Genomic DNA, 23,425 nt, shown 5'->3' with positions numbered 1-23,425 from the left:
CACCAATGTAATTTGGGTTATTCTCAGTATTGACAACCAAGGTGTTGTCTGAACTATCAAAGCAGGAAATGAAAGCTAGGGTTACAGATGAACATGAACATACATTACTGCAATTATTAGTGCAAGCCATATGAGCAGCAAAGTATTTGACATAACTATAATATATGCAGGTATCAACAATATATTTAACTGTATATGAATTTCTTACAAAAACTCTTGTATATTCCTTCGAATGAATAATTTGACTTCTGAATTTAATTCTACTAAAAAAACAAGATTAGGAACTTCCCCAAGTATTTCTGCGACTTGTTGTAATAAAGCGTTTGGTAATATTTTCGAATAGCTTTTACCTAGTGCAAATGTGTCAAAATCCAAGTGCTGAGTGACCTTTAATTTCTCAGTGTTGTGGCTTCAGATCCTAATGGTACAGATTTGATCAATGATGGCAATAATTGAATTACATTTAATGAATTTACAATTTGCAAGTCAACACTCTGTGTGCCATGGAACAGTTTGAGTAATTCTCTATTAGCATCTTCAAATGCAAAGCATGAATGTACTTAGAAAGGTTCCAAACTTTTTACACAGTCAGGCAAGTGAAGTAAAGAATGAAGATTCAAAGTGCCCCATACAAAATATTCAAAAAAGCGCTGACTTTGATCCAAGTCCATGACAGATATGGAGTCCTGGGTTAACAACCATACTGCCTCTACAAAAGAACAATAGTGAGTATAAAAGTCAGGATCCATGATATCCAACAACAATGGGAGTGAGTAAAACAAAAGCCATGGTCTGAGCTCTGAAGCTTTCCAATACTTTAAATGAGAAGTTATTGATCTTGGTGTTCTTGTTATATTGTAAGAAGGTCTGATTTTGAGTAAACGCTCATCTACAAGATCAACATGGTTTAATAATGAAATTATATTGGTAGAATACGATGGTGAAAACCACAGAGACAGAAGGCGTTTGACAATACCCAATAACACACAATGCAAATAATCAATGGTGCTACTTTGAATGTAGTTGTTCAGACCCATTAGAAAACTTGGACCTTTTATGCCATAAACAGGAACCCCACTTGTAACAGCCTCACGAGCATAGTCTAAACACCTACTACTATCCCTTTGAAGACCCAGTGGGTTAGCATCCTGATATTTATATGCATGTACATGTCCTCTATGGTCTTCTTTATAGTGAATACAGTCTCGCCATTTTGATAACATTTTATACAACTATAACCAGCATTGTACTGTACAAAATTCATAGCAAGACTTTTTGCAGGCAATTCAGCAGTTCCACAAATGAGAAAAGCTCTACAAGTTGCATAGTCATCAATTGTAATCTTAATACCTCTTTCCTCTAGTGATAATAATTTTTCATGTAGAGGCCTTGCAAAAGAAATTATAAGAGGCTTAGAGTCGCCAAACCAGAGCCCGCATAACAGCAAAATTTCCTTTTTTTTCCTTTCCTTGAAAGGTAACTCATTTATCATTGAATACATGGGCCATATCAAATATTTTGAACTTTTGAATATTGGAACACCATCGGTGTTAAAGGTAAATAAAATATTGTAAGGAAATGATGACGACAAAGGCCCATCTGGCTGTGATAATTTGTTATTGATGGTGCCATCATAAATGTCTTCATAGTTTTCAGTTTTTTTTTCTCCGCTTGAATCGTTTTTTTTAACAAATTTGAAAAACCAGAGCAGGGCGCCTGAATATATTTTAAGTTATAAATATAATATAAGTTGGATATCAACTGGTACTTCAATGAAATAGGACATTGCTTCCATATTACATTTCAGATCTCTTCCACACATTGTATTTGCACATATTGTCATCCTCCTAAACTGATAATAGACATATACTACAAAAACAGTGCTTAACAAGTGGGCTATTCATGTTAGAAAAATATTTCTTGTATTTCAAAATGCTTGTATAGGCTGGATGAACTTCAAGAAGGTGGAGTGAGATTAGTGTTAGTAAATCAGGTAACTGCATTCCTGTAATTGAATGAGTTATTGAATATACCAATATTAGCAGCAGTGAAGTTTCAATTTTTAAACCATGTCCTTCATAAATAGACTGTCCAATGTTATTATAAGAACTGTCTGGTTGTGTTATATTGTCATCTGTTACTTTTTCAAAATCCTGAGTATTATTTTCAACATCCTCAAAAAGAAGATCTGGCCATTTATCTGTGTTAATGCCATTATCATTATCACAAGCAGTCTCGTTATTGATGTCAAATATTTGATCTGATTCTGTTGTAGGTATTTTAATTTGTATTCCTTCTTCTGACAATGAGTCACTTGTGTATGGGTCGATATTGACAATGTTATCAAATACTTCATCATTCAACGTTGATGGTGCATCATGATTGCAACTTGTGTTTACATTAAGTAAACATACTTCACTTTCTTCTGTATTATCTGTACATGTTACGTTATCTGCCACCAATTCTGCATTGTGTTGGTTTTGTGTTGGCAAAACAGGATCAACACGGTGCAAGTAGGTATTATATCTCCTGGGTCGAACCTGTTCTGGTAACAGTAACTGACACATCAGCTGAACTTCCAGCTACATGATCTGAAGAAAAAAATAATGTAAAAATATTAATTTATCTACCAAAAATGGAATGCCAAATTGTTGTAATATTAACAAGCAGCCTCACGGGTGAGATAGCTCCGCTGTTATTCATCAAAATTAGAGACAAACGCATCTCAAAAGTGCAGCAAAACTATAAATATCATAGTAACTATTAACATCAAAGAAAGCTTAGAAAGAACTCCCATGTGCTGAGAGTATTGGAGACACATTAAATATAATTCAAAATTACTTGTACTTGATTGAGATAGTGATGGAAAAGCTGAAAACTAATAATGCAAATCAGAAAATTAATATGAACAGATTTGAGTGTAAAACTAATGAGGTCTGCGCAATGTAACAGACAATCTATGTGATGGGAATCAAATTAGGGAATTTATAAACAGATTTTAACCCCAAACTAATCAGGTTTGTACATTGTCCTAGAGCATCTTTGTACTAAGTTTCATTGAAATGGAATAATTAGTACTTTAGATATCAGTGTGATAGCTTAAAAAGTGGTTAATTATGCAAATTAGTAATTAATATGTACAGATTTTAACCAACAATTATCCAAGTCTGTCTATTGTCCTACAGCATCCATGTACAAAGTTTCATTGAAATGTGATGATTAGTACTTGAGATATCTGTGGAAAAGCTGAAAATTAACTAATTATGCAAATTAGGTGATTAATATGCACAAGTATCTATGTACCAAGTTTCATTGAAATGTAATGCTCACTACTTGAAACATCAAAAGCTGATTATTAATTATGCAAATTAGGTAATTAATATGCACTGATATTACCCTAAAACTATCTGTGCAGTGTCCTATGACATCTATGTACCAAGTTTCATTGAAATGTGATGATTAGTACTTGATCAGTTAAAAAAACAGAAAATTCACTAATCATTATGCAAATTAGGTAATTTTTACCAAAAACTAATCAAAACCTAACATTAGTACAGAGCATCTATATACAAAGTTTCATCAAAATCCATTGAGTGGTTTTTTAGATATCAATGGAACAGTCGTGGAACAGCTAAAAATTAGCTTATTATCATGCAAATTAGGTAATTAATATGCATGGATTTTACCAAAACCTAATCAAATCTGCGCATTGGCCCAGAGCATCTATGCACCAAGTTTCATCAAAAACTGATCATAGATGTATGGTTCTTGAGATATCAGTGGAACAGACGGACACACACTAACTGCAAAGACTCCCATTTTGTGCTTTGCACATGGGAGTCAAAAAAGGTAAAGTGTATGATACCAAAAATGATTGACAGCAGAGACCACAGCTTTTCTTGAAATGCTTTGCAGATTATGCATTTTATCATTTTAAGGCTCTCATGAATTTAATCTCCACAGAATATATACATGGTATTTTCCTTGGGAGAACACTGATAACAAACAATTGTAAACATTAATTATGAAAATACACTTAAATTTTTCAATCCAAAAATAACCCTGCAAATTAATCATTCTGTTATTGAAAGGAAACGTGCAAGTCAGTAATAATTAGTTGTTTACTTGAGTGGAGAACCCACCCTGAAACTTTATGCTAGATCTTTTGATTTTCTACAAATTGACCCAAAACATTTGATATCAAACAAAACTATTTTTTAATCAAATTACAAGACACTTCGCGAAGGGCGTCTATCGGGGTCATTAATTTTACAAAAAAATTTGTTCACTTTTTATAAAACAATTAGACAATGACACACCATTTTGACTACTTTTCCAACAAATCCAAGATCACTCAATAATTTTGTTTACATTAATGATTTGTACTATGATTACATTTGAAGTTTTGATAATTTTAATACACACATGTACACTCACAAAAATATTCCCCAAATAAGAAAATTTAGTAATAGTATATAGCCTTGTCTTAAAGCGCAATAGTCGTCGCGCTGCGCATGTGCGAGCTATATTGGTCTCATATAAACAAAGATCGCGACTTTGACTGCTGCGCAGACCAACGAGTAAGAACTGACATGTTTCCAAGCTTTAATTGGACAATTTTCATGTGATTGGAAGGTATCGAAGGAATCACCGGCGGGAATCAGTACAAGTCGCGCCCAGGTCAAACCTCATACTTGTGATTTCCATTTGAAGAGCACACTGGATTATGGAAAAATCAATGTTTATCAACACAATGTTGAACATGCGCAGCGCGACGACTACCACGCTTTAATATTGCATTTTTTTCGATCTGTGTAACTTCATGTGGAAATCCTAATGAGATTTAAAGCTCAGTTCAGTTTACAACTGACGGTTTTGCAATATTAGAGGTTGTGAACTTGTTCACGGAGACTGCAAACTTAATTTTTTTTTTAAATATTGTCATGAGTTCTACAGTATCTTTTTCTAACTGGTGTGACTGTGTAGTGTACTCGGCAGTTTTTGTTTCGATTGTTGTCAGTTATTTGTTTTGTATTCTTAGAATTTTATACACAAATCAACGACGGGTAAATAGATATATTATTTCTTTGCAGTATATCGTAGACAGTATACTTTATTCACCAGCATAAATATTGGATTGTTGGAAAGCATGAGATTGAAATGTACATTTCATTCATTAATGTTGTACGATGACACTTTCTCCAGGACCTTCAGAGTTCCGGCCCGTTTACTTACTTGGTGTCTGTGTCTGACTGGCATACACAGAATACGACCAAGTAAACATCAGAATATTAAAAAAGAAGAAACCTATTAAAATCAGTTGCAAAAAAACAATTTGTCAGCTGTCGCCTTCCACAGCGGCGATATGATTTTACACATCGAAATTGAGAATAGCAAGTGTAGACATATTGCATCAAAATGAACACTTAATACATCTATCCCGGCCAGCAATCGAATCATCAATCTTCATGAGTGATTGAGTGCTGTAACTGGTATTTGCTTCTATTCCCGCTATCCTAAAACCACAGGGAGCCCATGAACTATGATCAACTGTACGCACTATGAGCGGAAGGGGGGGGGGGGGTATCGGCTGGTATCTAGTGTAAGAAATAGACAAGGGATAAAGGCTGCAGCCAGCTCACATTTTTTATTTTTGTCAACAACCAGTCCAACTGTGCCGTGCGTTCGGGCAAACAGTTAGGAATTCCTAAATGGAGTCAATTTGTGTAGTTTTCTTGATTTATTCTGCAGATATCGGTAAAATGTAGGAAAGGCTTTGGCGAAATTTGAAGGAGCAACTAATATTCAACCTGGTATTTTTTTTAGATTTTACTTTTCATTCTTTTCGTCTGTTTTTTTTAAGTTTAAAAAATGTGAGCTGGCTGGAGCCTTCATCCCTTGTCTATTTCTTACACTACTCCCCCCCCCCCCCCCGCTCATAGGGAGTGCGTACAGTTGATCATAGTTCCTGGGCTCCCTGTGCTAAAACGGTCAAGCGAATATTGTCAAATTCGCAAGTGTGCGTATTTTCGTATAGTTGCGTAAACATTGCTACAACCAAAGACGCGCTGAGCAGGAGTACCATTGTAATTTTTTTAGAGTAGAGGACTATTTATACAGGGGACGCTCCAGTAAAAAGTTGTTAAAATTGCCCGATTGGCATATCAAAATCCTTCATTGAAACAGAACATATTCTGTATTCACTAAAAACAACGTTGTTATGTTTCTAGACCTACACCGAACTCGAAACAGTCCGATTCAAACAACCTGCGTCCTTGAAAACCCAGTCTTATCGCCCTTGCGTTTCCGAGCGAAAATAGGTCGATGCCAAAAACGACCGATTTTCGCCAAATCTTCTAAGATTTTTTGATAATAACATTAATTCAGTCCAGCGGTTAGATAGATGATTTATTAGAGACGCTGAAAAATACCCCCCCCCCCAAATGTCCCATAATACGTACCTGACATTGACGGGTTATCAATCGAAGAATTTATCTGTCCAGCAACGCATTTACTATCGATCTTTCTAATTTTACGTCGCATACTATTCGAACACACGCTGCCTGAGCTTCCATTCTGACTGGTGCGTACGGTACATGCGCATATCCGGAAGCAGTCTTGCATCTTAGGTACTATATGGACTCAAGTCGCGCGTGAATTGATTTCAAGTGGTCGAGAAGCGCCATTTCCCAAATCTTAAAGAAAACGACTTGTAAATTGTAATGGGATTCACGGTTTAAACTGATTTTAAAGTTGCTTACTATAAAGTCACTATGCTAATCAACGCTACGGATGTCGGGACGATTCTAGAGAAGCACAAATGAAGACTGACGTGAACAATCCGAACTCTGCGTGTATATATTGGTGCAAAGAAAAAAATATTTGGAGTTCAAGAGATAAGGCACTTGATGAAAAAAGACTTGTTTGACTCGAACTTAAGGTTTAGAGCAAACGTCTCCGCAAAATACGGTCCTGATTGGTTTGATGCAGTTGTAATATTCACAGTATTAGACGGTAAGAACTGTTTAACTTCGAATATGATTGTTTTGCGTTCAGTGTTGAGTGCATGGCATGTAGTGTGAATTTGCCTTCCCTAATTAGCAATACTGTGAGCTAACCAGTTGACGATACAGCTGTATTCCAGTGCATTTAATAATAACATTTTCTTGTTTCTGGACAAACAATTGCACAAATATAACTTTTTGTTCTCGACCTTATATAAAGGAAGCACGGAATGTTATTTTCCCGTTTAATAGATGGGCCATTATTTAGAAAATCCGGCAGGCCACTTAGTTTTGTGCTAAATACTTTTTCCCATGATATTTTTTTAATTGATTTTAAATGTATGATTTTCTGCAAGATGTCCCCCTTCCCTTCCCCAACCTTAAACTTTTTTATTGCTGTAAAAATGTGACTTAGTTTTTAAGTTGGGTACTGTAGGAATAGTCAGCACGGGTGTGCTGTGGTATAAGGACGAATAAAAGTGCTGTCATTCAATTGCACAAGTCTGGAGTGCAATATTTTGGGGATGGCGTATGTTCAAAGTGTATGTATTTCAATGCTTTTGTGGTTGAATTTTGGTTTCAGATTTGAAGCATTGAAAAAATAGCATTTACCATTATTTGTATTCAAAATGAGCGACTGCTATTCTTGCTCTACATGCATTTCTTTCGTTGTTGGATGTCTAACAGTATCTTGTTTTCTTTACAATATCAGACAGTGCATATCACAGATTACACAAGATTGCAAAGGCACTGAGTGGAATGGAATCTTTCAAGATGAAAAACGACACACCTAGGACAAAAAGACGATCAAAGCAAATTCAAAGAAAAGATTTTATTACACATGAGGATTATGGAAGTGAATCAACAATTGCTGATGAAGCTATTGATAACAATATTGAACCAAGCAAAGGTTTGTACTTGAACTTTTATACTTACAATTTATAGCCGCCATATAAAAAAAAACACTTGTAAAAAAAGTGTTATGACTTGCCACACATGTAATTATCTCTAATGTTCTGATAGTTGTTTATTGTATATTTGGATGAAGTGTCTATTTTGCTGTAGTCAAGAACATTTGAAACATAATCGTATAAATTTGGCAGTTCCTGACCTGTATCTGACATGCATTGATTTTATTATTATAAATCAAAGATGGTCAATTACTACCCATTATGTTCTCAAAATGCAATGAAGATATTTAAATCTTGCCTGTTTCCATCTTAAAATGATGGAAAAAAGATGGTACACTAGTGTTTCTTCACATGCACTTCAGGCCCTTAAAGAAATTAGCTGGAACAGTCCACAGAGGCTACCACTGACCAAGGATATTAAAATGTTGAATAACTTTTTACATTCCAAATCAGAATCAGCACTGACAAGTCTCAAACACAGCAACAGTTTGGAAGATTGGAAAATCCTTTGTCAGGTCACCTTGACACAAGTGATACTCTTCAATAGAAGGAGGAGTGGTGAGGTAGGGAATCTCAAGGTGCAGACGTACAACAACAGAAATGCCTCTATGGGAAATGATGAAATTATGAACAGCCTCTCAAGCACAGAAAAGAAGCTGTATGCTCATTTTTCCAGGGTAGAAACCAGAGGTAAAAAGAAGAACAAAGTAGCAATTCTGCTGACGCCCAAACACACTGAAGCCATCAATATGTTGATTAGTAAGCGACATGAAGTTGGAATCAACCCTGATAATGAATTTGTGTTTGCAAGAGCATCTGTTGGTTCCTTAAGTCATTTCCGAGGAACGGATACACTACGACAGTACGCCAATGAGTGTGGTGCTGATAATCCATCGTACATCAGGTCAACACGACTCAGAAAACAAGTAGCAACTGTGGCACAAATCTTAGAAATGGGAGCATCAGAGTTGCAGCAGCTGTCAACATTTATGGGACATAGTCGATCAGTACATGAAAAGTTCTATCGATTACCAGAAGATGCCTTTCAGACAGCAAAAGTTAGTAAGATTTTGCTATCAATGGACAGGGGCAATCTCCATGAATTCAGAGGAAAGACATTGGATGACATTGAATTTGACCCTGAAGGTAAGGTTTAATTTTCCCTTTTGAAGTCACTCTTCTGTAGGAAGAGGTACTCCTCATTCTTGGTCTTGTACGAGGATATGTCAATTTGAGGGTCAAAAATTTCAAAGGCCATGATTTCATTGGTTCCCATCAAAATTGGTTTCAATTTTTGTCCTTCAAAATTGTGAGACAATATCCCCCCACAATTTATATTTAGTCAAGGCTTTTTTCTTCAGTTTTGGTCTGGGAAATTGGATACCTTGATATTACCCATCAGGCGTCCTACACTTCTTGTGGGGACATGCCTAACGGCTTTTTACAACAACTGGACAACTATAACAGGGAACAAGTGCTCCCTGCCAGTCAAACACTGCTACAAAATCCAGTTTGCCTGCCCTTATAGCTATCACTTAGTTATCGACTAGCCTGCAAGATAGCTTGCACAAGCTACAAAAAATAACAATGCGACTGTTAGCCATGATTTGTAGTGTAATGCAAATACATGGTTAATATTAGCCAACGATGGCTAGTTAGCCTGCACCTAGTCTGTATAGTTGCTAAATTATTTAAATGAGCTAAACCATCGCAAGCTAGGCGTATTCCATGATAGCTAGTACCTGAAATGAAATGATAGCTATCACCTTGATAGCTGGTAGGAATATATGATGGTTAGTACCTAAATTTGAAAGGCAGTTATGTGGCAACTGGGTCTCAGAATTCAGCTATTTGTAATCTGTGCACTACAGTGACAAATCTTTTAATTTATAACACTATAAAAAAATGTGCTTAAACCCTGAAAAAGGATAGGATATGCTGATAGATTCCAATGTTTTTGGTAGAGTTCATGTTCTACACATATTGAAATAATACACATTAAATTGCACCATGATAGATTAGTGGGATGCAACACATTTTAATTAGAATCACTGCAACTGTGACAGTTGATTGGTATATTCAGGCCTACGATATGATGGTTGTACATGATGGGTGCCTGATGTATGTTACATTTCTTCACTTCAATTCAAATTGCCCAACGCATATCCAAAGTAATTTCTCCCACTAATTTTCCTGACAGATATAACTTACACTGACTATATTCCTTTAATAGATGTACATGTACGTGCTAAAAGAAAACAGTCTGCTGCACTAAAAAATACTGGTAGTAATGGCAAGAAAAAAATAGTCATCGAAGCTGCAAACAGCAAAGGTGAGACATTTTTTATTGGCGCAGTCTACAACCTATTTTTTACCCATCACTGTAATATCGCTCTATCTGAAATAATCTTTATTGGGTGTCTTTGTTATTATCAGATGGACATTTTGGTTGTACGTTAGTACATTCACATTTTGACTAAAATAATTTAATTTGCTACAAATTTCCAGTTTCATACACTTGAATAGTATCGCAAACAAACAAAGCACACTTTAAATGTAATATTTTTTGGAACACCCTTTTAGCTACAATGTGTGCAAAGCAGTGTTGATACCAGGCTGCATCTTAACCTCTTGATTGCACATACTCTGTAGTAGGAAATATATGTAAGCTGTATTGTATTTTGTCTTTTCAGTTTATGGAGTTAGTTAATTAAAGATGAGAGAGACTCAAGTCCGCACAACCATAAATAGAAAGTGCATGTCTATGACAAGAGCAGAGAAGGAGCACTTAAGAAAAATGGAAGCAATTGAGAATAATTTTGCTCTCCCGCCATTCACACAAACTGGGAAATGAATAAAAAAAAATAGTTCATATATTTATCATTTTGTTATTTATACTACTATTGGTCATGTTACAATTGTTGTATATATGGAGATTAGTTATTTCATATATGTATTATAACAACAGTTTTGATTGTGCAAATTGCTTGCACAATTTTTTTGTCATTGAAAAAGCTTTTGTCACATTTACAAGATGCTGGCCATAAGTGTGATGTATTAACTTTCAATATAGTTAATTTTTACAAATTAAAACATATTGAATTTTCAACCTGAGCTCTTGAGTACCTATCGCATATATACGTCAAGTACAATAAAGACATTGCAGGTAATTGACAGACATGTAGGATATGCAGATTAGTACCCAAGATTCACATCCTGGGACCTATACATGGGAGGTACCCGACAGATCCCCAAAATATGCAAAGTTAGTACGTGAGAGGTACCCAGCAGATCCTGGTACCTATACGCGGCAGGTACCCGACAGACATGCAAATTAGTACTCGATAGATACGCGAAAGCTACACAGGAAAACTTATTTGCATGTGAATTACGTATACTCGATAGGTTCACTCAAACTAAAGGTACTGATAAATAAAATGCATTTTCCTTTGTAGTGTAACACACTACAGTTGCACGTTCACACACAAATATTCTTGATTATAATTGGTTGGAAACTTTTCCCATTCTACGTTTTGTTCATTTCTTTTGTTCATTTACAGATCATACCAACTTCACAACACAGCCAGCAACAAAAAAACATTTGAGAGACTACTGGAGCATGCGACAATGGAATTGTTCTCTGGAATAATCTGTATTTCTTCAATCTCTCAATTGTTCAATGAATTCTGACTTTGGCAATGCGTTTCGTTTCTGCCTCCCCCCTTCTGCACAGTAAACCTGTCACGCCCATGAAGAGCAGGAGGTGTATTCAAATCAGCCTTCTTATCAAACATTACATCCCTAATTGTAAAGCCACAATCGGCTAGAATGAGATCACCTGGTTCTAATTTGTCTAAAAACCTTGACTCAATTACTATGTTTCCATCTGACGCAGCACCTTCAAATAAACCTGACAGGTAAGTGACTGTCCCATTTGGAGCTATCCCTACTAAAGCTTTAAACGTTGTGCGAGATATAAAACTACTATACAAATTGCCTTGTTGCTGAAAGTTGGTTGCTGTTTGTACAATTTATGATTGACTTGACATTTTTATACTTTTTTAAACACTTTGGCAAAGACTTCTTCAAAATATCCCGTAAATGGAACATAGAATCTTTCAGTGTGCTGAACTGAAGAAACGTGCACTGTACCCAAGTTAACACAATAACTTGGCTAACAACCATTATAATGGCAGCCATAGTTGACCGCAGAGCATGATGGAAGCCCGGAGTTGTGACGTAGAAAAGTCTTATACGTAATACTATGATCTTGTAAGGTTATCGTATTCCCTGTAGTAGATAGTTGTAATAAAACATCTGTGTTTACAAATATGTCTGCTTGTTGTAATGACAAGGATCGCTGCCTAGAAAACTCATTTTTTACAATACCAAACCCCAAGACGTATTTAGCAAGATGTAGACAGTGGCACAGAAATCGATTTTAAATCGTACAAATATTCTGGCTATTTTTTCGTCGCTAAAATCTCTGTTGTCTGAGCTAAAATGCAGTACTCATTTCATCCAACTTCCCGATTTTCAATCGTTTTTTTTTTTCGCTCGCTTTTGCTTTTCGACGCTTGTTGAATTCGACCGGACATAGATGTTGAACAGCCGTCTAAAGTTCAAATACTTTTTGTTTTAACTATCTATAATTATAAGCACGCAATATGACCATTTGACCTAGATAAAATAAAATATTCAATCCCAGCCAAATCTAGGTCAAAGGGTTAGATTGCGTGACGCACTGCTACAAAATGTATTTCAACACAAGTACGACATGGTTGTCTGGGTTTCTTTTTTGAAATCGTCGCAATGTGTTTACGATTTGTATAATTATTGTGGAGGCGAAGACAATGTATGTTTGTAAATATAGAAAAATCTCGTCTTTCGTTAATAATTTCGATTGTCTATCGGCCGTGTCTCAATAATTTGTTTGGAATGTCGATCCCCGTTTGTTTCTCCATACATTGACCGTAATTCCCTGGGATCATGTCCCGTAATTTGTGGGCTGAAAACCCATATAATTAAGCAAGTATATACATATATATATATAAATTTTACAAAGCGAAACTACAAAAAAGCTAGAGTTCGCGGTGAAACAGCCGCCTTTAAATTGATGAACTTAAACTATACATTTCTTCCCTATAATTAAAAAATGGCAACGAATTTCCTGCCAACAACTACAGATGCTAGCTTGAAGAACGAATAATGGCACCACATTTAAGTTGAGGTACAAGAAAAGAGATGTATTTTTTAAAGCAAGGCCACATGCTTTCTATGTTAAAATGAAAGCATAATTAATTTGACTCGATTTTTTTTTTCTTAATTGCCGTGCGAAAACATAAACAAGTCAATTTCTTGCAGCCAAACATTCTTAATTATTTCATTGCATAGTTTTTATTCTACACTATACCCAATCACTAATACATTGTATTGGTACAATGTTTTTTTTTTTTTTTTTTTTAATTTCAATGTGTCTGGGTTGGGTGAGAAACTTGTTTAAACATAGCGACTCATAACAGCTTTTGATGTGGAACTCTTGTAGTGTGCATCTCACATAACGGGGAGGCAGTTATCACACCAGCCGGTAAAAGCAAGTTTCCCGCTAAGAAAATCACGCTTGGGTGGTAAGTTCTGGCACCTATTCTTTTAAAATGACTGGAATATCCAATTCTCACGATTGAACTTGCTTTATAAAGATTTGGAAATTGATGACATATTTTACAGCGATAACAATGGCAAAGATTTTTATGGATTTTAACAATCCATCTCGCAAATGTGTGGCTTTCACAAAACTACCATGTATTCCAAAAAAGAGCCATACTGTACCAAATTACCATACTCAATAAGTATCTGCAATATGTGGCATCAGAATCGCACAATATCTTGACAGATGCTGTTACATGTAGTAAGGAATCCGATGGAACCAAAATCAATCGTGCTTGGGTGACTTTAAGTGAAGCTGTCCTATCTCAAATTGTACTGTTCAACCGTCGGCGACAAGGGTTAGAATCAAGATTAAAAATATGCGAGTTTGAACCTGACAGTGTCGACGTCGTGCTCAAAAGTTTATCTAAAGTTGAACAAAAATTATGTAGTAATTATGAGCATATTGAGGTTATTGGTAAGAGAGGCGGATTGTTCCCATTCTTCTGACGAAAAAGTTCATTAACAGCACGAAACTGTTGGTAAAGTACCGGATAAATGCTGGGGTGAATGACTGATCAAATTATGGATCATTGGAACATACCAGAGCATCGGATTGCATCCGTCAATTTGCAAGCAAGTGTGCTGCTTCACAACTTCAACTAACATCCACTGGTTTGGGAAAGCATATGGTATCACAGATAATGCATTTGAAAGAGAACGAGTTGGACGTCCTTGCCAACTATCTTGGGCATGACATTCGTGTTCATCGAGAGTACTACATGTTGCCAGAAGAAATTTGACAAATGGCTAGATGCTGGTAGCTGTTGAAAAAGGATTACTAATGCCTGCAGTCTCTTTAGATGATGTAAGCTCAGAAGAAGGTGTGATTATTATTATTATATAATTATGTCTTGCATTTGTTCTAAGCCTACATCAATTCCTGTGTTATATTCAAGATTTGGTTATTGTAGTTTTCAGAAGATAAAACCCTGCTCGATTATAAGCCCCCGCTAAATTTGCATGGTTTGTGATTCACTTGAATGTCTGATTATAAGCGCCCCATCCCGATACCCACACTGCAGAACAATTGTGAAGGGGTGTGGTGTCTTAGTTATGTTTAGCTTGCATTTGTAAATGAAATATAAACAGTTAACCATCTAGCAGTAACATGACATGATTTTCAACGCTTCGTTAAGACAAAAAACATGGCTAAAATTCGAAACCCAACTGTTCAGTCAAAACCCAAGCAGTTAGCCAATTCACTAGCGAGTTTGCAAATTGGCTGTCCCAATATGTTTCTAGAAACTGTACAGCAAATCACATATTTTCATTATTTATTGTTCATAATTATTTAATAATAAAACAGTTTTCCGTTCTGAAACCCACACAATAAGACAGGATGATATGAACTGAAATGTGCGATTATGTTTAATGGGTTATTAAGGCCACTCCTTTGCTTCAATTCTATCTATATCTCTGGAAATATCACTTGCTGTTTATCATCCATATTTTGATATGCCACAATGTCTCGATTGCGTGTCTGGTAATTCTAACGACTATTTCACAAAATTTGCCCAGCCTTGCTTCTACCAGTCATTAAAGTCAACTCCCATATTGCCCTTCACATTGAATTTTAATGAAGATGTAGTGTTACCTCTTTAATTTACAATATATTTCCCTTGCAGTCTTTGTGCTGAGGCAGTTATGATTCACAACCATCACCAGTTCTCTTGTTATTACTTGATCTCTTGTTCTGAAAACAGCCTTGTATTTACAACTGTTGCTGTATGCATGGTGAATACATTTTAATTAATAAACCATATTGTGTTGATAAATGGTATTTGAATAGCGTTAGAATATATTCTGCTTAGTGGTGATATTGAAACATGTCCTGTTAATATACAAAGACCTGAATTACAAAGGAGTCAAGGAATATATTAAAGTTACATCAAGGTTCACTCAGATTTATGAATGCAGCTCCTTGAGCAAGTACATATTTAACAAATAATGTTGTTGTGTACTCTTGGATTTTGGACAATGGAAGTATTCAGTTATCAATGCAAAACTAGATTATGGGAAATGTTGTACCCCCATACATATTAATTCACCTGAATGCAGATGTTATCTCTGACTATAACATGAGTATTTTATAAGCAAATGATAGCGACTGACATTCATGTCTCGTTAAAAATGGCAGCATTTGTTTATCATGGCAGGTGGTGATCAGTTAGTATTGCTGAAATGCACATGCAAAGTCAATTCTTTGGCAATTAGAAGCGTCATATCAGTGATTACCAAAATCATAACGGTTGCTGCAACTCCCAGTTACAATAAGAAAGTCAAACAAACCGGAAATCAACCATAATGACGGTACGCATAGTTTAACAGTTCATTATTGTAAGCATCGATGTGTTCTGGTTACGTTGCGAATTATTGGGGACACCCTAAAGTGCGTTCCTGCCCACATTTGCCTAAATAAATAAATAAATAAAATTAAATACCGGTATAAAATTGTATTTACGTATACTGAACAGCATGGGTGCGATTATTGAGCTTCCAAGTATTATTATAGCTGGTTCATTTGATGAATACCTCTCGTTATATTACATTTTCAGTTACGCATGCATGTTTTTTTGTTCAAAAGCATCTTTCATTTCATGGTAATTTATTGATTTATTTTCTTTTTTTGCTTTTCTTTTTTATTACTAGTATTGTGCTTTGTGACAGTGTCGCATACTTAGTATAGCTACAATCAGTGAGTATTCATCTATTTCAATATGCCGTATATTCTGACAAGCTTTCACTGAAGACCCGGTTTTCCAGCCTTCCTGTTTTTTAATTTGTAAAGAAATTAAATAACAACGTAATTATACATTATATATTTTGCGCATTATGAAAACCTGCCACTAAAAAGTGCAGAATTGCCATCATCATCTGTGATAACAAATAGTAGAAGCAGTGAATTATCAAATCATGTTTGTCCATTCCATAAACATGCAGACAATTTGTGATCAAGTTCTTCACAATAATTAAGTTAAAAATGAATTTAATTTCTAGGCATGCGAAAACAAAACAGCTATAATAATACTTGAAAGCTTCTAGATCTCAATAATCGCACACGTAATACAATTTTATTTATTTAGACAAATATGGGCAAGAACTCAGGAACGCAAACACTCACTTTGGGGTGTCCCGAATTATTGCTATTACCTTTCATATAAGACAAGGGTCGACTAAAAGTATTTTTTGTTGTAAAATGACCGCTCAGTACAAAGACGACTTGCCCATGCATGAGCCCAAGCAGCATAATTAATACGAAGATCGGAAAAAAATAATGACATTTTGCAATCCCGCAATGAAAACAGTATAAACAAATACTTTGAAATAGCTACATATCGTTTTAGCGAATTTTACTCATTGCATGAATTAGCTGAATCTTAATTTAGCCAATGTGTCAATAATCTTACTGTGAGGATATACTCTATTCTAATTAGCGACATTCTAATTTAGCGAAATTGTGGATTAGCTAACAAGACACGTTTTACAGTACCTTATTTTGTTTACAATTCAATTTATGCAAGACTTTTTACCCCACTTGTTCACAAGAATGATACTAGAGACTTAGCCTTGCAAGTCAGCGTACATCTTACGTGTCATGGAACTATGCAGATGTGCACAACACACACAACATAAATCCCATTTGTAAACAGAAGTTGTATCACTACTCACCATGCATACAAAAATCTAAAAAGTGTTGGTCAAGGAAAATTGGTCATATAAAATGTCAACTGCAACACAGCAGCAAAATATTTTAGGAAAAACAACATGGCGGTTTATGACATATTTCCCAGGTTATTTTGCGCGATTATTTTTTGTCCCACTTCTATGGGTTCCTAAAATCAAGTTTTAATAGCACTTCTAAAGCAACGATTCTCACAATCACTACAGTGATACCAGCGTCAACATTGAAGCGGGAGGGTAGTTATTTCTAATTCAGACTATCAACCGAATCATTTACTTTAAATATTCCACAGATCTACAGTGTAATTTTCATACATCCATAAATAGCCTAAATGTTATGTTTTATAGTGAACTGCTGAAATGCAGAATTATGCAAACTGATAATTAATTTGCTCTGATATCTACCATATTGAAATCAGGTTTCATTGACTATGAATCGATCAGCTACAAATTGTATAATTATTAAAGACAAATTTCAGATAGACCATGTCTGCCATTAGCCCAATGTACGTGTTTTATGCAGAACAATAGCATGATTAACCGCAAAAGAGGGAGTAAAAATGGGAAGATGGATTTATTCTATTTTCAGAAATGTAGATTTCAATAGACGGTGAAATTTAGTTGTGGAGTAAAAACAACAATACTAACCTTGGTGTAACAGTTCTGACAAACATTTTTTTTTAAAACTACAGGCTCTGGCATGCCAACTGAGGTATAATTTTTACCAGGATACGGGTGATTGGCCGAGACTACGAACTGGCTGCCGAGCACGCTAAAAATTCACCTCAAACATGCTCATTTCACTTCACCATTTTTGTTCAAGAATAAAAATAGCGTAATATATTGTGGTTTTCACCATCGTTATTTAAGATTTGTAGAATATCTTATCCATTAGGTAAATCACGTTCATTCGAGCAATATCTCTTCATATGATTGCCAACTAAAGGTCACTGACCCTTTGGTGTTTTTTTCAAAAGATTCTTGACACATCGAAGTTCTATAAATCTTTGATCAAATCCCTGGGATTAAATATTTACTAACGGCTCTTAAGATCATCTATCAACTCCGTAGATGTATATACATTCTATAATATTCTATTCTTATCAATTCAATTAAAATTTGTATATTGAGTTACACAATTAAAATATATTCTATATTATCAATAACATTATGTACTGTCATATTTCTTATTTTAATATCAAGGTTCTTAAAGTACCATATGTTGTACCAAATACAAGGTTCTTGGAATTCTATGCTTAGCAATTTATGAACTTGTAATATTTTTAGTGGATATTTTTTTTTAGATCACTGGTTACTTTCATATCAATTTATGATGATTTATAATTAGAATAAAAGTATCAAATGGGAGGGTTGACAATTTAAAAACCTGAGAAGAGCATAAACTGTTGCATGAAAATCAAATCAAATTGCTTAATTTTGAATGTTTTGTCAGATTCTGTACAATTGCTTTCCTCCCAGAGTATTATTATACCCTACACTGATTGATATCTATGACATCATGGCCTGCAATGAAAACTGAAACTGAAGTATGTGTGGTCTCTTACAGAAATACGGAAGGAACATGATCTTGTTTGAAGTTCTAGATCTAAAGTCCAAAATTTTGTCGAAGCAGAATATGTCAATCAGTTGCAGAGTTTGATTAGAACAAATTATAATCAAATCACCATGACCATCGACAGATATCATATAATACATGCCCACTTGCTAAAGTCAATAGCAAATGTCAACTCAGACTTTTCACGTATTTAGGTTGATGATAAGCTGTATCTAATCTCGTAGATTCTGCATATACTCCCAGTCATGTTATTAAATTCACTGTAAAAACGTCTGTGCTTATTTATGTAAATGACACTGATGTGTTATATTTTAATGATCCAGCATACAATGAATGCAATTTTTGTTTTGATACATTGAAATCATTTAAGAATATCTCGCAAACTATGTAGTTAATTTTTTTTTTTATTTGGGAGACAGGTATACAAGGTCCATAAAAAATATTGTTGGCACAGCTTCTGGAGACGGAAACTGTTTTTATAACAGTGTCAGTGTTCGGCTGTGAAGCACAGAACGTTTATCTCAGATGTTGTGTATGTACACTGGTTTATATGGAGTGCTTCATATGCCCCATTTAGTCAACCGAGTATGTACGTTACACGTTTTCATTTACGCTCATATACACTGAAATTGTATTGCAAAGATGACATTTTTTGAAATTAATTGCTCAATATTTACACTTTTTTGTGTAGTATTCAGAAGACATTGACAGCATTGTACCAATTGCTGTAGGATGTTACATTTAATTTTAAAATGTTATTAAATTACAGGCTGGGAGAAACATGTTCACATGTTGGAGCCCTTTTATTTAAAATGGAGGCTGCAGTTCGCCTAGAATACACAAACAGTACATATACAGATGAGCCTTGCCAATGGAACCAATGTTTCACACGAAATGTAAAGCCAGCTCGTGTGTCTGACATTGTTTTTTTATCAAGAAGGTGCCAAAGCCAAATTAAAGAAAAAAACAAGAAAAAAATTATCGCGGTCCATTGAAGGCGAGCAAGACTGATTTGTTAATGCACTGGCATCAATAAGCCCTAACATTGTTGGGCTTACTGGTCATGCTGATAACTTTGTTGTTAAAAAACCTACACCACCTCAGAGTCGTATGCCACAACCACTTCGAAATATTTATGTAAATAAGAAATTTGACATTGAAAAACCATTGTAATAACATTTTTAACAATTTAACTGTAAAAGAAAGTGAAACTGACTATGTTTCTGAAGTGATAAGCGGGCAGAGTGCGTCCGTGCATTGGCATGACCAAAGGGCGGGTAGAATTACCTCATCCAATGCTCATGGTTTACTGCACACAAATGAAAGCAATCTAGCACCCTCTCTCATCACAAGTGTGTTTAGTAATAGCAAATTACCTTTGCGTGTACCTGCTATTATGTGGGGAAGGGAGCACGAGAATGATGCTTTCAAGTTATATAAATATTTAAGGCGTAAAGAGTCATGTGATGCAAAGGTGATGCCCAGTGGTGAAATCATTTCTACTGTCACACAAATTCACCAGCATGTCATCGTAAATAAAGCTGGGCTGCAAATTTCACGAACAGATCCATATTTGGGAGCTTCACCTGATGGAATAATAACCTGCACTTGTCATGGGAGAGGAGTACTCGAAATTAAGTGCCCATACAAGCATAGAGTCCAAAATTTCAGATATATTGTTGGATCGGCAGTTTTGTTTGGATTCAGAGTTGCAGCTGAAACCAAATCATATGTATTTCACTCAGGAGCAGCTGCAAATGTTTATTTGTAATTCGACATATGCAGACTTTGTGATATGGACCTTATTCTACCTGAACTTGTAACAAGGCAACCAAAAAGAAGAAAAATGATGAGCAAACTGCAAGTACAAGCTCACAAAACGATGAAGCCGTTTTGCATATGCAAATCCCCAGATGAAATCCCACCTATAGTTGGCTGTGATATGTGTGACATTTGGTTTCATTTGGGATGCTTAAAGTTGAAGAGGTTGCCAAGAGCGAAACAATGGTATTGCCCAACTTGTAGGAAGAAAAAGTAGTGTGAACTTTTGTGAAAAAGGGCTCTGATAATACCATACAGCATTTTTTCAAAATGTGAAATATTGGGGTAGGGGGATTAACTTTTGTCTATGAAATTTGTAAATTTTGTTTTTTTCAGGCAGTATTTTACCATTGTTCTGTTTATTAATTATTTGCCTGTTTTTTTTTCAAATGACAGGCCGGACTAAAAATATAACATTTTCTTCATATTTAGAGCTCTGGAGTATTGAGAGGGGGCGTGGGATCTCAACTTTGAATTGTAAATTTTCTTTTTTCAGGCAGTATTTTACCATTGGTTTTTTTATTATTATTTTGCTTTGTTTTGTAAATTTGTTCCTAATATTTAGAGCTTCGGAGAATTCGGGGGTGGGGTCTCAACTTTGAATTGTAATTTTTTTTCAGGCATTGTTTTATTTTCAATAAATTAAAATAAATACACATAGTTTTTATGGCTTTAATTTATACTTTATTCCTCAAAATCTCTATATACAATACTTTCGCCCATGTTGCACAGCGAGGCACATACCCTGATAATTTTATCTATGTTGGCTAATTCCGCGTCCATGGTTTCATTACTAATTTTCTTTACACACCGAATCGGAAGTGGACCCTGAAGTATGGTGTACCTTTTTTTTTAGTTGCCCAATTACTCTCTCAATGTGAATCCTTACAGATAAAATCTTTCTTGATTCTTCAACTTCTTTGGCAGAAAGTTGTCTTTTCCCCTTAGTAAAGGCTGGTATTATCAAATGTGCGGAACATGCTGTAGCAAAATCTTCTTTGAGTGTGAAACCCCTATCAGCTAAAATCTGGTTATCTGGCATGTGGTATTTTGGGCTCATAAAACCACATTTTCGTACAAGATGTACATCAGAAACTCTGCCTCCCCAAGCTCTAGAAAGAAAATTAATATGCCCTAAAGGATCACAGGAGATACAAATTTTAACTGTTGTGTGTTTTTTATAGCTGCTGTAGCATTGGGTCCGAGCCAGCAGGGTCTTCGGTGCATCAATAAAGATTTCGAAGCAGTCAACAATGGATGTGAGGCGAGGAAACTTCTCTTTGAAGACTGGTGGAATGATTTTAAAGATATTTTCTCTTTCTGGCCATTTCACCATGAATCCAATTTTGGCTTCCATTAGATCAATCCACTTCCAAAAATAATCAATTGTCGTAGACTTTGGTGTTCCCCTAATGTGTGAGAGAAACTCAAATGTGACACCATGTCTTAATTTTACTAGTGTAAGAAATAACTGTTCTTTCAAGAAATAAATAAGTGACGCATTTTCAATGGTTCAGATTGTCCTTTTTGATAGACGATCAAACTGAGAGGAAGTGGTAGGTATACAAGTAAAATTTCTTGATGACTTTTTTTAATGTAATAAGTAGATGCATGTATTAGAGTTTTTTCAAAACATTATAAAATTTGAATTAAAAATATTTTAAATAAAAATAAGAGAAACATTGTCATTTACTATTTACTCGCTGATCTTCATTTTGTCTTCTTTTCACCCTGTCATACTTTTTCAACTTTGACAAATCTGCACTTATAGTTGATGGGTTTTGTGGAAATTTGGAAGGTGTGTAGTCTGGATGGTGTAAGTCATTACTCTTTTCACCTGCAATTAAATATAGTGAAAAGTCTAAATAAGCATTAAGGTAGAAGCCTACTCACAATTTTCGTCGATTGCGCAATTGAAAGGCAAAAATGGCAGCTTTTACGACATAGTAAATAAATATGCCAAACAAACAACATGGACCTTCTTTTTTTAATTATACATTTAATGTTAGTTGTTATGAGTATATATTATTTTTTTGACAACTTCGATGCAATATCGATGCATGTGCACGAACTTTTACGTTAGCCACTAACGTAAGTAAAACTGGTAAGCGTTGCTATGTACTCATTAGCCCAGCTGTGCTCGCGTTTTTTTTTAAAGCGAACGAGTCATACTTTGCTGTGTGTTTGTTTTGAAGCGATTTCCTAGATATTCATTTCAGGTAAGTTAAGTTTATAAACACTCAATTTCAGATTGCCAAATGAAAAATATTGTCACCTAGTGTCCGAAATACGTGTATGATAATCATCGAGACCGTGTTGACCGTGTCAAGTGAAATACGGGCATCGTTTCAAGTTGACATCTGTTCGTTTATAACACTGCAACATTTAGATGTACATGTGCTGCATGTGTACATTTATAGAATTATTTGTTTCATCTGGTTCAGGTATGAGTAAGCGAGGCCGGTGTAGTTATGGAAAGTTTTTTCCAAGTCAGACGAAAAACGCAGGTTCTACCGGTATCTATAATTTGCTAAATAATAGCTTGGTGAGAGGAGGTTGTATAGGTATGTAACAGAGTTCAGAGGTTTGATTATTTGACACTAACTGAACTCGTCTTGGACAAGTTGTCCTTGAATATAACTTAGTCTATAGTTGTTTGAATTTATTTAAAAATTTAAAGATCCTGTTTTATTGATAGCCTATATGATCTAGTGAGGATAGTT

The 23,425-nt window shown here is 35.2% G+C and overlaps 1 protein-coding gene across 1 annotated transcript; it reads right to left on the bottom strand.

Annotated features, from left to right (window-relative positions):
- Positions 1-21,495: 21,495 nt before the first annotated feature.
- On the bottom strand, positions 21,496-22,059 carry LOC144363037 (uncharacterized). The gene has a single exon (XM_078013972.2). The coding sequence runs from the start codon at positions 22,057-22,059 to the stop codon at positions 21,496-21,498; it is 564 nt and encodes a 187-aa protein (XP_077870098.2).
- Between the last annotated feature and the right edge of the window lie 1,366 nt (positions 22,060-23,425).

Source organism: Saccoglossus kowalevskii, chromosome 17 (assembly GCF_978046115.1).
Source record: "Saccoglossus kowalevskii chromosome 17, keSacKowa6.1, whole genome shotgun sequence".
NCBI lineage: Eukaryota > Metazoa > Hemichordata > Enteropneusta > Harrimaniidae > Saccoglossus > Saccoglossus kowalevskii.
Note: the sequence above shows the minus strand (reverse complement) of the source record. Positions and strands in the feature narration are given on the sequence as shown.

Bases quoted from the DNA above. Each gene is read 5' to 3' on its own strand.
- LOC144363037 (XM_078013972.2), bottom strand. From the start codon at position 22,059: ATGGAAGCCAAAATTGGATTCATGGTGAAATGGCCAGAAAGAGAAAAT.